The 17,983-nt window shown below is 39.5% G+C and overlaps 2 protein-coding genes across 11 annotated transcripts in view; both read right to left on the bottom strand.

Moving 5' to 3' along the window:
- CADPS2 (calcium dependent secretion activator 2) overlaps positions 1-17,983 on the bottom strand; it is a 618,469-nt gene that overhangs the window by 391,944 nt on the left and 208,542 nt on the right. For all 10 annotated transcript variants that reach the window (XM_037056497.1, XM_037056495.1, XM_037056499.1 and 7 more), the window contains exon 3: positions 76-408. In XM_037056497.1, coding sequence (XP_036912392.1) covers positions 76-408 — 333 coding nt within the window. The remainder of the gene's footprint in view (positions 1-75; positions 409-17,983) is intronic.
- RNF133 (ring finger protein 133) lies at positions 16,214-17,470 on the bottom strand. The gene has a single exon (XM_037056507.1). It carries the CDS (start codon positions 17,462-17,464, stop codon positions 16,334-16,336), a length of 1,131 nt encoding a protein of 376 aa, XP_036912402.1. The 5' UTR covers positions 17,465-17,470; the 3' UTR covers positions 16,214-16,333.

The following is a 17,983-nucleotide window of genomic DNA, read 5'->3' as shown; positions in this document are numbered from 1 at the left end:
ATCTCCACAGGCTTATACAAACGTGATGTTCACTCTGAGTCAGGCAGGGAATGGGAAACACCACTGGCCACTTACCTGACACGCATTATAAAGGAGTTGGTGTTCTAGTTTTTTAATACCCAGAATCTGCTGAAACATTTCATAGAGCTGTTCCTTGCTCAGAATAAGTTCAGACACTGCACTTAGGGTCATTCTATTTGGCTGTTTGCACAAGTCCTCTTCACCCCTGTAAATGGCATCATATTTGGCTATCCATGAGCTCAGCACTGTCTCTTTGCTTAAGCCGTCAATTTCTGGCAGGCTTCGCACACGTTTTTCTATGTTCTTCTTAAACACTTCTCTGAAGTCATTAGCAGAACATCCTCCACTCTGAACCATTCTGGCTACTCGATCACTCTTCAAAAAAACCTGGAAGAAAAAAGAACAAAAATCCATTTGAAACTAAGCAGGGACACTAACACCAGTTGCTTTTAGCAATCTAGCCAGAATTATAGCACCAAACATTCTACTGTGATCCAAATATTTTAAAATACATGGTAACTAATGACCTAACGGAAGACCCAAATCTTATTTCTCAAATGTTGAAATATTTAGATGACAGTATTGAGTGCTGAGGACCTGTGATGATCCAGCTTGACCCACACACATGCAGAAGATGAGGCATCTCTGACAGCTGAATCCTTTAAGAGTTCATCAGAAAGTAACTGGAAATATGAACCCAAATCCCCTATTGTACTTGGGAGTTCTGACCAGTTCTTCAGCAGGTATAAGGTCCTCTATCATTTCAGCAAGGATCTAAAGGCCAAGAGCGTGGTTAAGTTCAGTATCTAAGTCAGTACCTAACATGTGTAACTGTCATTCACAACTGCTTCACACCTGGGAGGTTAGGGTACACCTGCCTCCATCCTTGATTTTACCAGTTCTCCAACTTCTCCCACACTTCTCATAGCCAGGAAGATGGATGAAAAAGTAAAATCTCTAAGAAACTTTTAGTTGTCCACTAATACCAGGTAGAATATAAAATACAAACAATGACAACCACAAAGAGATGCTCATGAAATGGGTAGGAAGAAATGTGTAATAAGTAATGAGGTCATATTATGTAAGAAACATCAGAGAGCCTCAAATCTTTCCTTTCTTCTTAAGTTACGGACCCAAATATAAGCAACTGTTGGTCATGATTCATTAAACATCTATTCTATCATCAATATTCCTAAGTATCCTCTACAATAGGTATAAAAATGCTTTTATTCCTGCTTTTCTTTTTCCTACAATGACAAATCCTTTCAGAAGAGTCTGCAGGACTATGCATATTTAATGTAACCTCCTTAAGTTGTATCTGTTATTACAGGTACTCCCAGGTTATGACCCTACTACTTGGATCATGCTACCAGCATGTCTGTTTGTCTGCCTGTGGGCAGACAGCATGCAAGTCCCATACAAAGTGGCCTGCCTCATCCCACTGATTGGCATGCTCAGTGACTGACCACTGGCCCCTGACCACTGACCCCTGACCCCAAGCCTTTTCCCCAGCATTTCACATTTCCCCTTTCACATAAATTGTTCTTGCTTCCTGCTCTTGCCCAATAGACAGAGCGTTCCTGATTCTCAAAAATTCTGGTTGACTGACAAATGTACCAAACCAGGGAAACATGTATAACATACACATGTGATGCTTCCTCTGTCTCTTTAGTGGCTGTGGCTCAGTTACTTACTATAAAAAAGACTGTCCTATTTTCTAATTTTCCGAGCCAAAATTAATTAATTCTTAAGTGACGGATATAACAGTATTTTTAATATAAATAGATGAAGACACATGTAATTAAGATTTTTAACAATCTATTTTGTCCAAGAATGCCATTAAATATTTCAGAACACATAGGGTATCCATCTTCTTTCTCATCTTCATCTAATTGCACTATTCACATTGGACATCAGAATTCAAAATAAATGATATATACTTTTCCTAATTTCTAAGATAGCTGTATCTGAATTAAGAACATAAGAAAGCTCAAGCAATCAACGAGGGTGAACAGTGCCAGCTGTCAACCTACTGTCTTTCAGCACTACCTTCCCATTGCCCTGTTTATACTAGTTAGGACAATTTTAGAGGGTGTTGAAGGGACACTGGAGGAAGAAGAATTCTTCTATCTGGTTCTCTCTCACCTGAAGGCTCATGGCATCAAACCATGGGCAGCTTCTCTCGAGACCACTGATGGTGGCTTCCTACTGCACCACCCCCACTGGCAGACCTGGCAGATTCCCAGTGAGTTCTGCAGGGCAGTGCCTCCCTGGGGAGGATGCCCCTCCAGCTCCCCAGGACAGATTTCCATAGTTCACTTCCATCAACTTCTCTGCCACCCAGTAGGACACAACCACATCTTGTCCAATGAGGTCTGGATTCCAGCCTTGAAGATGTGGGAGGTGGACCCTCTTCCAGATTTCTTCCTTCCTTGAATGCTGTGCTCCCTGAATCTGCTACTCCTGTAGCCTTTAGTTTTCTTTATCCATTGTAGTCAATTCCTCATTGTTTATATCAAACTTTCCTTGTTCAATTACTATGTGGCTTCTAGCTCCAGACTGCACCATGACACAGAAATACTGAAACACTATATGTAATATTATCTCCATGGGAAAATATTTGAAGTTTTAAGGAAAACATTTCAAAATGTGTAATTATGTATAAACTGGGATGGCAAGAGGGTTTGAAAGTGCAATACAAATACCTTAAGACTGGCTTCAGAAAAACTTCTAATTACTTGATATTTAATACTCTAATTTGGCAGGCACTTCATTTTTTCCAAGTTCTTCTGCCTAACATGGTCAGTACTAAATCCCACCAAGTAATCAAATTTCATTTTTGAAGCAAGGACACTAATGAACTTAAGTATTTGGATTCTTAACTTACTCTGTAAAAACCATACCTAAAGCCATACTAACTTTGTCTGCCTATGGGTTATTTAATTGATATTTACAAGGTATTAACAATGTGTCAAGCATTTTGTTAGGTGCTGAGGACACAAAGATAAGTGAACCTAAGACTCTGCTCTCAACCAGCTCATGCTCCCCAAGAGAGACAAACAATAGAAATGCAATCTGTTAAGAGCAATAATAAAAACCTATGCAAAGGGAAGAACAGCTAAGGGAAAAGTTATTAACTTTATTGAGGAAGATCAGTGGGAGCACAGGATAGATACAAAATTGATTGGACCTATGGGCTGAGTGAAGGAAAAAGGGAGAATAAAATAAATTTCAGGAAGATAAAAGAACAGGAGTAGAAAAGCATAGAGGGATTCCACAGCATGACCTTTTAAAGAAAATAAAAAATTTCACATTGCAGACGCCTTATATATAAAGGTGACAACAGCAAAAGTTGGGCCAAGCAGACCAAAACAGACCAGACTGCAAAATGCAGTGTGTGCTATGCAAAGAATTGGAAATCACTCTGATGACTGGGAGTCAGTGATGTGGGTGAGCAGGTACTGAAATGTTGAAATCCATGACTCAGACAAACAGCTAGTGGTAGCAACAAAGGTGGAGGACAAATGACCAGAGCAGAGACTGGGATATCAGTTATCAGAGGAGTATAGCAGGCCAGGTGAGAGAGAAGGGCCTAATCTAGGGCAAAGGTCATTCGCTAGAGAGAGAGGCAGAAGCAAGAGACAGCTGAGACATACAGTGAACAGATCTTGGTGTCTTACAGAATGTGATTAAGTAAGGCAGGAAAAAAATATTATAATTCACAGTTTTTGTACTGGGGTTCCTGAACTCCAACTAACCAAAAATACAGAACTAAATAACAAAGAAAGAACAACATATTTGTGTGTTTGATATTTGTATATGGTGGTTAGTCATGGATAACTCAGTTTTGGTAGATGTCAGCTGTGAAGACAAAATACAGTATAAATAAAAAGAGTCATGAATAAAACTCTTATCACATACCTCCATTTAAATGGTTCACAGAGGAACTGGATCTAGGGGAGGCCAATGGTATCAGAATACCAGAAGGAAAAATATGACATATTAACAATTAAGTGAAGAGAGAATCAATCGATCAAGAGAGAGAGAGAGAGAATGAATAGCAAGCACTACAACAGAAATCAGCTAAAGCAACAATAGAAGTTATTGCTCTTTGTCACAACTAGGTCACCTTTGGCACAAAAGATTTAATGGAGTGGTGAATAATGAGAGCCAACTGGCAGGAGAAAGAAGAGGACAAGTGGCAATAAATTTAAGACAGCAAATATAAAATGTTCTTTTAAAACTGTACTTGAACAAGAGTTAAATAAGAATTAAAAATATATACATATATTTTTTTAAAAAAGAATGTGTCACAATAAAACTTAAGACAAATTCTCAATGAAAAAAAAATAAAATAAAATGTTCTTTTAGAAAGCTTGAATGAGGTGAAACTTCCAGTCAAGGTGGCCTAGGGACACGGCTCAACTCCTACACAACCACATCAAAACAATAACTGAACTACAGAAAAAATATCATTCAGAACTGTAAGTAACTGAGCTGAATGGAAGTCCTACAACTACAGAATTAAAAAAAGAACCACATGGAGACTGATAGGAGGGGTGGAGATGCAGAATGAGCTGCTCCCACACCCACATGTGACAGATAAAAATCTGGACAGATATCTCAGGAGCAATGGGTCCCAGTCCCACACCAGACCTCCCAGCCCAGGGTTGTAGTGCCAGGAAGATAAATCTCCATAACTTCTGCCTGTAAAAACCAGCATGGATTTAGTCTGTGGAAGACAGAAATTCTGGAGTCCCAGGCAGTTCCTCTTAAAGGGCCCATGAAGATAATTACTTAGACTCACTCCCTCTGAGTTCCAGCACAGAAACAAGACTAAAAGACATCAGAGACATACAGGGAAGAAATGAATTATCTGGCATCAGAACAAGAGTTGGAGGACAGCTTTCTCCCAGACAGAAGTGCTAGCAGGAGCCACTGTTCCTTTTCTGAGCCCTTCCCCAACAGAGCCAGCAGACAAACACCATATCTGAGACACAGTCAACCTGATCACACTGCTTGCTACACCCTGGTGATTCCCTGAGGCCCTGCACACCCAAGCTGTTTCCGATGGCTTTTCCATTGGAATGGCTTGTCTTGGCCCATGCTTAAAATTGTCCTAAATTCTCTCAAACAAGCAGCATCTAGCTTCAATGAGCCCCATACCTCTCATTAAGTTTGTCAGACCCCACATTAGCAGCAACTGGCCTTGGTTCACAGCTTGGCCTCTCCTGGGTACATCCAAGCCCAGCACAAGAAGCAGCCATCTGCAGATCACTTTGTAGCTTATGCTGCATGATTCCGGAAACAGGACGTGGCTGATCTTGGACATGCCAACAGCAATCAAGGCTCAACCACAACAGGAGGGTATACACAGCCCACACAGTGGGTGTGCCTTGAGTACCCAGCTTGGGTAATCGAGGAGGCTGTGCCATTGGACCCTAGAGAACACCTACTATATTAGGCCACTTACCATGCCTGGAGACATAGCAGCCTTACCTAATACACAGAAGCAAACACAGGGAGGCTGCCAAATGAGGAGACAAAGAAGCATGTCCCAAATGAGAGAACAGAACAAATCTCTAGAAAAAGAACTAAACAAAATGGAGACAATCAATCTACCAGATGCAGAATTCAAAATGCTGGTTATAAGGATGCTAAAGGAACTTAGTGAGGATTTCAATAGCATAAAAAAGGTCCAATCAGAAATGAAGGACCCACTAATTGAAATAAAGAACAATTTACAGGGAATCAAGTGGATGAAGTCAAGAATCAAATCAGTGATATGGAAAATAAGGAAGCAAACTACCAACCAATCAGAACAGCAAGGAGAACCCCCCCACCACCACCCCCACACACACAAAATGAGGTAGTGGAAGCCTCTGGGACAACTCAAGCATACCAACATTTGCATCATGGGGGTGCCAGAAGGAGAAGAGAGAGCAAGAAACTGAAAACCATTTGAAAATAATGACAGAAAACTTCCCTAGCTTAGTAAAGGAAATAGACATGGAAGTCCAGGAAATGCATAGAGTCCAAAACAAGATGAACCCAAAGAAGCCCACTAACACACATCATAATTCAATTGCCAAAGGTTAAATACAAAGAGAGAATCATAAAAGCAACAAGAGAAAAGCAATTCATTACCTACCAAGGGAGTTCCCACAAGCCTGTCAGTTGACTTCTCAAAGAAGCTTTGCAGGCTACCAGGGATTGGCAAGAAATATTCAAAGTGATGAAAAGGAAGGACCTATAACCAATATTACCCAGCAAAGCTGTCATTTAAAGTGGAAGGGCAATCATCATCACAAGTACTATATGACATGTTAAAGGGAGATAAAAATATGAGCAATAAAATGGCAATAAATACATATCTATCGATAATTAAATCTAAAAGAAACAAAAACAAGCTGAAGAGAAACAGAATCAGAATAGATACAGAGAACATTCTGATGGTTGCCAGGTGGGGGGGCAGAGGGGGTTCAGAGAGATGGATGAAAAAGGTGAAGAAATTAAGAAGTACCAATTGGTACTCAGAGAATGGTCATGGGAATGTAAAGTACAGTATAGGGAATAGAGGATCCAAAGGCCATGTATGCATGACACATGGACATGGACAACAATGTGGGTACTGCCTGAGGAATTGTGGGGTGCAAGGTGGAGGAGGACAAAGGAAGAAAAATTGGGACAACTGCAATAGCATAAACAATAATACATAATTTTTTAAAAGCTTGAATGAAAAAATTAAGTGAGAGAAAGGAAGGAAAAACCTAGACTGGAAAATTACACACAGGCAATAGGGAGGTAAAAAGAGGCAGTTTATGGAATAGATGACAGACAATAATGATGGTAAAGTCTGGTCTGAGATTAGTTCGTTAAAATCTGTGGTATGTTTTTTCTCTCATCACTTGCCCTGAGGAAAGCAAGCTTCCATAAGGCAAAAAACCCAGGGCCTCAGTCTAAGAGCCCTCAGTGAACTGAGGTCTCCCAAGAACAATGAGTGGGCTAGAGAGCAAATTCTTTAGTCCCAAATGATCCACGAGATGACTGCAGTGCCAGCTGACAGCTTGATTACAAACCCTTAAAGAGAAACCCTAAGCAGAAACATCCAGCTAAAGCATACTCAGATTCCTAATCCTGAGAAACTGTAAGATACTATGTATTTGTTTTATGCTGTGAATGTTGGGATAAATTGTTACACATAAATGGGTAAATACATTCAGAAATCCACATGGCTTACTCTTGTACTTCGTTTGGGTCTTAGTACCATCATTTCCTCAAAGAAAGCACTATCTCCTCTCCAATTCATCATCCTTCTCTCTTACCTTATTCTTCTACCAGACACTTATTTGTCTGTCTTCCCAACATAGTAAGTAGAGGACAGCACAGCGGAGTCTTCATTTGGTCTGCTAGTGAGTCCAGTGCCAAATACAGACCCTGCCCCCCACACAGTAAGAGGTCAATAAAAATTTGTTGTAAAAAGTAATTACTATCTACAGACCCTGGATTCTCTAAGACTTAAGATGAGGATTAGATTAGCATCTAGTTCATGGGTTTCCTAAGAGATAGATACCTATGAGAAAGGAGCCAAGAGATGAATAATTACTCAGAAATCGAAAGCATAAGCAGCAGCATAGTTAAAAGGCATGAGCTCCAAAGGCGAGCGAGATTTTGCATGAGACAGAGGAAGCACAATGATCTAAAAGCAGGAATAAAGAACAGTTCTCTGGCCTAAAGTGCAGAGAAAGGAAGCTGCTTTTCCTTCACATCTTCTTTAGGATGCTACACGGTCTGTCCACCATTGGTTAGGTCTGGAGCTCTCCACTTTGCCTGTGTTCCTAATTTTGGCACCACCGTACTGTGATCCACCAACCCCCTCTAATTCACTTAGTCTTCAGACCTGGATCTCCAAAACCAGCCAACAGTTCTCTTTACATGCCCTGCTGGCCCCTAAACTAAACAGTTTTCTAATGAAACTCATGACCTGTCCAATTATTATTTTTTTTGCCTCCTGGGTGCCTGCTTCAGTGAATATCAGATACCTATTTTTCTCCTTGAGAGACCTAGTACCATTCTCAAACTCCTCCATCCCCTCCATGTTATTTTCCCCAAAAGGCAATTGGTCACCAAACCCTGCTGATTCTACCCACTCAAATCCCTCTCATGGCTCCATAAGAGTTCTTCATGCCCCAACTGACTCAGTTGGCTAAGAACAACAGCCTCTTACCTGGCCCTCCTGCTCCAGACATTTTCTTACTCTGTCAGTTTCCCCAACATATTCTATTCACCTGAATCAAAGTAATATTTTAAAAAATATATGGTGATTTTAAAAGCTTTTAAAACTAATTTTTCCAGTGTCAGTTATCAAAATATAAGTGATGGATTTTGTCTCACTAGAAATCAAATATCCTATTTCTGTATCCTCGTCCAACAACAGATATCCAATTAAAGGCAGGCAAAGTGCAACCACAGGCTGCGACTGGTCCTAGAGTTGGTCCCAGGCCTGGAGTGCACAAACACCAGCTTTCTGCTTTGGGCCCCAGGATCTCGGTGAAATTCTGTCTCAAGTACATATAATATAGCACTATCTTGTCACTGAAGTGGCCACAGGAACTCAGAATCTCAACAAACCCACTGATGACAGCCTGTCTTTCTAGAGCTCTTCACAGATCACCTCCCTTTGTTCTCACAGTTATCCCTTCTCCATTTTCATTCTCTCTTACAGATTAATGGTTTAGGGTTGAGAAATTAAGTGACTAGTCCAAGATCGTAACGTTATTGGAAGAGTACAGAGGAATCCTTGTCTTTAGAAACAAAAAACAACATTCCTGTACTTATTCTTTTCTCCCACTCCCCCACCCTACCCTACCCCACTTCCATCTGGGTTCACCCCTGGCACCCCTAAATTCTGCTGGGTGAGGGCCAACACCCGTGGAATTACCAATCAGTGGTGTTCTTGTGAAACTGCCACCAAATTCACAACCAATTCAGAGTGGGGATTAGGAACACAACATCACAAAACTGTAACATACTATGTTATAGTTCTCCTAACTGTAACATTTCAGTGAGTTTTAACTTGCACATGGGTCCTCAATCTGACCACTGTCAACTGTAACCCTTTCCATTCCTCCGCTCAGCTCATACACCAAAGAAGTCACTAAATATCTTAAAACCATGGGGAACTAATGACAAAACTGAAATGTGATGACTATAATAAGAAACTACATTTGCAAAGGCTAATTCTGCTCAGCTGTCCAAATAAGACTTCAAATATACTTATCCACAGAAGCACCTATTGTTCACGCATTGCTTTTGATCTGAATTATGCATTGCTTCTTTCACCAAAAGGATTGCATAATGACAGAAGAACACTACCTGCTTGCCAAATCATTGTGGCTATCTATAAGTTGGTTCCTGGGAAGGCTGCCAGCATGTGCTCAGCCAGCAAGATGTTGAGAAAGTACACGAGCCCCTCTAAAGAGACGCCTTTTTCTCTTGAATAATGTCAAATAAGACATTGTAGTAATTCCTATAAACTATGTTATGCATGGAAAAACAATAGCAGATTTTTAAATGATTTTCAGGTGTTATCAATTCATGAAGGTTTAAAATAGTGATTTTAATCTGACTAAATACCAAATAATTTCTTGTTCTCCAATGTTTCTTATCAGATCAGTTTGCATGGCTAAAGCCAGCCAATAGATTCTCTGCTGACAGTGTACTGTGCCAGTCTCTTCATCTGCCCAAGTCTCCCTCAACCTACCTATCCAGCCTTCCCCTTCCTTTGCTTCTGAAAACTCTTTCTGGCCTAATAAAAAGGAACAATTGTTTAACACTCAACACTCTTCACAAGTTTCCTCCCCTATACCGCATCCATTTGTTCCATAAATATTTATCAAAACATATTATGTGTTGGGCACCATGCTCAGTGCTGTGAATTTACTAGTGAAGAAATTGACATAAATTTGCTGCCATCACAAAGCATACAGTGGAGGAAAGAATGACACATACAAAATTGACTATGGTGTGATGAATACTACTGAATATCTCTGGAGCCACAAAAATTTGTAACAAGGTTTTGAAACGAGTTGAGGAAGTTATAAAAGGCTTCCTTAAGGAGGTAAGTGGAGATCTGAAGACCAAGAGGAACTAGTATGGAAATGCAGGGAGACCAAAGGAGTGGGGGGACACAGCTCGTCTATGTGGGTTTGAAGAAAGTCCCTTGGGCTACAGTGAAGGGACCAATAATACAATGGGATGAGAGGGGGATGGAAAGAAGGAACAGGCTTTTATTAAGCCCTGGGAAGACATCTACTCTTTATCCTAGAAATTTTACATACACTAACCCTATGTCACATAAACTAGATGTTAATACCCTTTTTAAATGTAAAAAACAAAAGCAGGTTGAGGTGAAGACAAATAACTCGAGGTCACATAGCAAACTGTGAGTCTTGCTGGATCCAGAGCGCCCCTTTTCATCACGATGCAATCAAATTTGTTGATTTACCAATTTATGGCTCAATAAACTGAGCTAGAGATGGCAAGGACAGGATGGACTGAAGAGAATCAGGAGGTGGAATATATTGTTATTCTCTACCTCCTTTGTGAAGCTTCCCACAGCTTGATGCCATTTCTGAGTCTTAGCACATCCCCAGCCTCTCTGCAGGTATTAAACACACCTGTCCTCATCTTGCAGCAACTTCTCTAGAGCATCACTATTATTTCTTCCCTGCTAAGATTATGAATTTCATTAGTGCTGCACCTTTAAAGCTTCTATAGGATCTGGTATCATTAGATACACAAATTTTAAAGGAAAACACCAGGTCCTTATAATATTAACGAACTTTAGAAACTTATTAAATCCGCAGGATGTTGTTTTGGCCAGTGTGGGAAGAAGGTTTCACTGAACAAATATAAAGAAATGAACATAAGATTATAGGATAATTTTAATAGCTAAACTGATTCAATATTTTAATAGTAGAAATGATAATAAATCCAACAGGTCTCTTCTTTGTAGTGTACTACTACCAAAAGTAGGAGTGTATTACTACCAAAAGTAGGAGTGTATTACTACCAAAAGTGTTGAGATCTCATGAGTTATCACTTCAACCAACCCCCTTACCTCTAGTGGAATTTTTCTTTCAAGGCCCAACCCTTTAAGTCAGGGGTGTCAAACTCATTTTCACTGGGGACCACATCAGCCTTGCGGTTGCCTTCAAAGGGCCAAATGTAATTTTAGGACTGTATAAATGTAACTACTCCTTAACTGTTAAGGAGTTGAAATTATCATACCATTTGCTATATTGTTACATTTACCCAATTTAATTAGTACAGACCTTTATTTTCATCTGTGTAATAAATATCACCTACGAGTTCTTTGGATTCCTCAAATTTAGCATATTCGAAGCATACTTTGAGCTCCTCTTCTAGGCTAAACTTGCTTCACCTGACTATGTTTTCTATCTCAATGCATGGCATCATTATCACCTACTGACTCAGGCCAGATGTCAAGGAGTCTTCCTTGTCTCTTCACTCTTCTGTACCCATTGTGTGTTGCTAAACTGGAGAAGAACTGAAGATGAAGGCTTTGGGTATGGGCAATCCCTGTCCACTGATCATTTAAAAATGAAGTAGAAGATTCATATTGGAAAATAAAGTCACCAGAGAACATATCTTGGAAGTAACCCACCTTATACTCCTCTCACCCCATTCACCAACTATTGCTTGTGTTCGTATTTTCACCTCATCATTCCTGGGTCGCTGCAACAGCTTCTGGAATGCCTGGTCTTCATCTTCACTTTCCTTAACCCAAATTCTCCATGACACTCAAAACTTCTTTATAAAACACTGTGTGTACACTGTTCCCTCCCCTAGAATGTCTTCCCAACCTGACAGAATTCCATTTCAAATGTTATTTTTGTCTTTAAGTGTTCTTGCTTCTCCACTCCACACTGACAGAAGCCTTTACCAATTTCTCTTTATTAAATGTAAACCTTTATAACTTGGTATTTCTATACCAAGAAATATTTGGTAAGCAACTAGTATTTCCCACCCAAGTATTTTTAGTAAAGTGATAACAAGTCGATGTGAAGGAAGCATGGGTGCAATTGGGAGCTTGATTAATGTAAAGGCTCTCTGGAACCGCCCTGTGGCAGTGGTCCTCAATTTGGTCTGCACTCTAGAATCCCCTGGGTAACTAAAAATGCAGGTGCTAGGTCCCAGCCCAGAGATCTTCAGTGTAGCCTGGGCACCAAGCCTTTTTAAAAACTCCCCAGGTGATTCTGATGTGCAACCTAGGCTGAAAAGTACTGCTTTATGAGAAACAAAAAATGGGTTAAGAGATCAATAGAAGACCTGGTAAAAATCAGTAGACATCACTCAGAGTAGGCAGATACTAATGTAGAAAAAGCCTTGGAGGTGAAGAATTCAGTGGTGCTTGGTACAGTAAGGGTTACAATGGCTCACAATTTAACTCTAAGCTGAAGCTTAACAAAATGGGATGGGCTGGGAAAAGATGCTTAAGGGAAACTGCTTGGAAAGAGGACAAAGAGAAATGGGAAGTGCATTCAGAAAAGCAATTCTGAAAAAGATGCTGTAAGCTGGGAAGTTTTAAAAAATGACAAAACCTGATATGTGACAACAATGGTGTGTTGCTGATCAGAGATGAATGTTACAGGTGCAGACAAGTTTTGAAATCAGGGCTACTCTGGTCATTCACTGTGAGGAGTGAAATTCATGTCAGTGGCTGAAATCAAAAAGAACACAGTACTTGGGAGGTCTGACAAAGACAACAGCACGGTCGTGGAGACAGGTGTGACAAACTGTTGTAGCGGTGAAAAAGGGAGGTATCTATGGAGTACATGACCCTCTTCCTCTCCCAAAAACATTCTTGTGGTTTAGAAAAAACAAGGTTTGCATTTTAAGATAGTTCTGTGCCAGAAGCTGTAATAATACATAATCCTATTTTTATTACTAAGCACTAACTGCTTAAAATATACAGAAAATGCAAAACCAAACAAATCCTAATACAAAAACCGGTGTTCATAAAGCAAGCTCATGGAGTCACCACTAAAACGACTTTCACAGCGTCAGCATGTAAAGCCTTCTTCATTTTACTTCAGTGCTTCCCATAACTCTGATCCTTTCCCCGGGCTCGATTCCTATGTGCTGCTTCACAAACCAGTGAGTCTGTACAGGAAGAAAACACTGTAACTGTACACGGAGCTTAAATAGTATCAGAAATGCCAGACCTCTCACTCACTAAATTCTCTGAAGCACTCACCTACTGAAAATGTCATGGCGGATCTACGTCTCTCTACAGGGCACATGCATTATAATGATTCTACAGCAAGAGCAGGTACACTATCAGAGTAGTTAATTCTTCTCATAATATGAGTAACTGCATAGAATAATTCACCTAAAACACTCAATGAGTGGTGAGTGCTTTAGAATCATTTTTACTTCACTAAATGTTAAACCTAATTTATCCCAGTAATAGAGAATAGATAAAGTTTAATTTTTATAAGGAACATCGCCACCCTACCTAGCAGAGGTGGGCATGGGGAATCAATCTTATTACCTGAGAATAAAAAAAAGTATATACAAAGGATATACTTTGTATATTTGTATATTTCCCCAGCAAGGGAAATGCATATGACTCTGGTATTAGGGGCAAAATAATTCACTTATAAAGTGAATTATCCCATATCACTATGGTAAAATATATTTGCCTCACTGAGAGAAAACAGTGTAGCCCACAGGCTAGGTAAAAACTACTACAATGAACAGTACCTAAAATTTGACATATTGGCGCTATTTCCAGTTATTAAACTCAGAGTGAAAGTGGCTTATTGATCTGTTTTCAGCATTCTGAAGATTTAAACTGCTATTTTTGTTCTGACATAAAAATAGCTATGGAAAGTACTTAGTCCGCTGCCTGTTACATGGTGGACACTCGGCAATGAGAGTTCCCAATTCACTCACTGGATCTTTCCTTCCCCACCTAACACACAGATTCTAAGTACCCTTTAAAGAACATTCAAAGTTCCTGAATCAGGACAACAAGCACAGTGCATTAAATGTGAAGTGTCCATGTTAGCAAGAGACAACTAGTTATAAAAATGTGTGCATGCTAATTTCTTACACAAGGGTAAGACAGATTTATGGTTGAAAGTGATGAACAAGGTAAAGGAAAAAAGGGAAAGAAAGGAAAAAAGAAACCACTGAGGGTGCAGAGAAATAATGGAGATTGCAATGGCAGTGTTAGTTTGAAGAGTGACAAATTCTTCAAGGGCTAAGTCTACCTTGGAACACGTACCCCACACGAATGGGCTGAGAGTACACAGAGTTGTACTGATCCTCGGGTTTGGTTGGGGACTGCCAGAACTACCAGATGCGTTCATTTTCGTGATTCCAATAATCCGTTCAGATAACCAGGGGAAGTCATTCTAGCTATGCCCAATGAGCTGCTAGCCCCAGAGATGCCAACAGCTTCTCCTGCTCAGGAGCTGATTCTGAGGAGTGGATCTCACAGGCTCCTGTTTCTTCCATGTGATCTCTCGCCCCTCAGAAAATGACTTGACTCTCCCAGAGTAAACTCACAGACACTCAAGAGAGTGTTCCTGCTAAATCCTCCAGTATTGGTGCTATGCAGTTCTGTCAAAGAGTAGCTCCTGTGATCAAGTCAAAAGCTCTCTAGGGTTGGGTACAAAAGAGTATGTGTGTACCAAGGAAGGCATAACCTCCACCTGGTCATTTGTACACTTTTGGCTGTGTCCTGTTCTCCCTGACCTTAGATAAGTCTCCTTCCCTCTCTTAAACAGTCTTCCTTAGTATTTCTCTGAGAAACAACTACTCCTTCTGCCCATCTCTGAATTTCAGTATTGTTAATGCTGAGTAACTCACAAAACTCCTCTTAATAGACCTTTCTCACTAGGGTTCACAAGAATTTGTGTATTACTGCTAGCCCTGGAGAGGTCAAAGCTCCTCATTAAAATCATGCATGCTAAATTATAATACTGAATTCTAGGCTAATAATTGTAATTTTCTACTTTAAGTGATTTAGAATGAAAATTTTCAGGATTTGGTTACCATTAATTTGTAAGATTGTGATACAACCCAGTTTTTCCAGATTAACACATAATAGTTATATTATGAAAGAGATCTTTATCATTATTCATTCACTCAAACATAGAATGCCCAGCTCTGCATCATATTCCTGGTAATACAGTGAACAAAACAGAATCCCAAATGTCATAACAATAATGTCATAGTTTCTATATTGTAATATTTGTAAGTATTTTATTTTTATTTTTTTAATCCTCACCCAAGGATATGTTTATTGATTTTAGAGAGAGAGAAAAACATCTATGTGAGAAAGAAACATCAATTGGTTGCCTCCTCTATGCAACCCGACCAGGGATCGAACCCATAACCTATGTATATGCCTTGATTAGAAATCAAACATGCAACCTTTTGGTATACGGAATAATGCTCTGACCAACTGAGCCACAGGCCAGGGCTTAAGTATTTTATTTAATGGCTAAATAAATAAATAAATAAATTAGCTAGTACCAAACATACAGAAAGCAAATATACCATGACTAAATATCATAGAAATTCTTAATCATTTAAGCCTTTGTCACATTATGAATATGAACAACTATGATAAGAAATACTGGGCATTAAAATATTTGCTGTTCACTTAAAGAGTGCTAGTATTTAAAATTGCTATCACTATGCATATGCAGATCACATAAAATGTACTAATTGCTTAAACAGAACTCTTTATCAAGGGTAAGATTTTCGTGCCAAGAATGAAAAAATAGCACAATGAATGTCAAAATTACTATATTGCATTATAAATATCAAAAGGTACATTTTACTCTTCCTAGCACAAAATTTGTTTTTTAAACTTAATTGATAGTTTTTGGATTCTAAGGAGCTTGCAAATATATTTAGTAATTTATAATACTAAAATAGAGCCCAATGTATGTACAAAAATCATCTAGGAAAAAATGTTTGTCCTTGGTTTTAACATGCATGTATACATAGAAATAAACATACATAGTCACAGGAGTTACATACATCAACAAAGATTTACATTTAGCAAAGACAAAAAACAAAAAGCAAACAAAAAATCCTGCTAGGCCTTTTTTCATTTTTTCTGTCTTTAGGGCTTGAGAAAGAATGGAGAAAATTACCAAAGTAACAAAAAAGGACACAAAAACCACACTTCAAACAAACTCCTTGTCAGTATCAGAACCTGATTTGACAAAGAGGTTTAATCCACTTCCTCAAAGATCACACGCTATCAAGGTGAAGGATGAGCACCTAAGGAGTTAAGCCGGCTGTCATGCTGAGAAGTAGTGTGCTCCTCCACCTCTCCCACGTGGGTCACTTTATCTGGCTGTCTTGCTGGAGGAAGTTCATTATTTGTCCCATCTTCACTGGGTGATAAAATACCAGGCCATTCATTTGACATCAGAACTTGCAATGATTGTGTTCCATCTTCAATATCCACTTGAATCCCCAAAGCATTAAGAACGTCACATTTGCACACGGGGCATGTTCCATGGGCTAGAATCCAGGGGTCAATGCAATTCTTGTGGAAAAAATGTTTACAAGTCAGAATACGAATTGTGTCATCAGGCTTGTAGAGTTCAAAGCAAATTACACAACTATCTCCATCTGGACTTACTTCCTCATCCCCTTCTTTCAGTACCCGAAGTTGGAGCTGGCTAAATGCTATCTTGAGATCTGTCTCTAACCGCAGCCATCTCCTGCTCTGAATCCTTGCTACCCAAAATCTTCGAACATGATAAAAGATGAAGTATGCTAAAGTAGCAGTTGTGACAATCACAAAAGAGACAAAATAGTGATTCATCCAGATGATGTGTTTTCTCCCCACTTCAACTATGACTGTAACATGAACTCCCTTCCGAATTAAATGCAAAATCTCCATGCCTTTTACGTTACCAATCATCACTACGACGATGTCTTCAAATGTCTGATGAGACATAGGAAAAACCTGATTGCCAGTTCCTGGAAAGTTATAGATGATCACTCCACTGGCTCCCTTCTCAACAGCCACCTTAATCTTCTGTGTGAAGGAACAACCTCCCCGTTCAATAAGTGCAAGCCATGTCTCTGAGTTCTTCGATCTGCTGAAACTGGTATTGGGATTACAGGCATTTTGTGGTTTTCCATCGGGTGGCACAACGACTCCTGTCACTCTCTTCAAAGTGGAGCTTCTTCCAAATACTCCAGTTTCCCCTAACTCTGACAGCATGCGATTCCCAATATGAAATGATATGTTCATGTACGCAGTCCAAACAGTGCTGGCTTTGCAACAGCTCTGACTAAGAAGCCAAAGAACACTTAATTTCACAAGCCAGGAAGATGCAGCATTGTTTCTCTGAGTGCCAACCTGGAGTAGATTCATCTCTCTCTGCCTAGCAACCAAAGGACCAATCCAATGAGAAGATGTGGCTTCCACATCTGTTGACAATCAATTTAAAATAACAAAATTAAAAAGTCTCCTGGGTGAAAACAAGTTCCACTGTTTTCCAGCATGGTTTTGTGAAAAATTCTTAAAAGACGTTGCATGAAGTTTCAGATGTTTTATTAGAGGCAGAGAGAGAAAAACTTTACATTGGAGGAAAAAAATCCTGGTCTCACTATGGCAACTCTAGATATGCTTACTGTTGGGTGATATGATTATGACATAAAAGGCAACACAGCCAATTAGATGAGAGCTTAGGGCATCCTGTAGAATGCACTGGCTTAAAAGTTTCAAATGTTGTTACGGGTGATTTCTGTGTTGTTATAAGATGGAATCCTCCTCTGAATAACATATAATGTTATCAGGTGCCACATTAAACTAAAAATTAAATGTAAAACTCATACAACACCTGCATTTTAAAACCCCAAAAGATATGCATATGCAAAAAGCTATTAACTA

Source organism: Sturnira hondurensis, unplaced genomic scaffold (genome assembly GCF_014824575.4).
Source record: "Sturnira hondurensis isolate 20B ecotype Veracruz unplaced genomic scaffold, ASM1482457v3 Scaffold0008992, whole genome shotgun sequence".
NCBI classification, from domain to species: domain Eukaryota; kingdom Metazoa; phylum Chordata; class Mammalia; order Chiroptera; family Phyllostomidae; genus Sturnira; species Sturnira hondurensis.
This window is presented reverse-complemented; position numbering and strand designations above follow the sequence as displayed.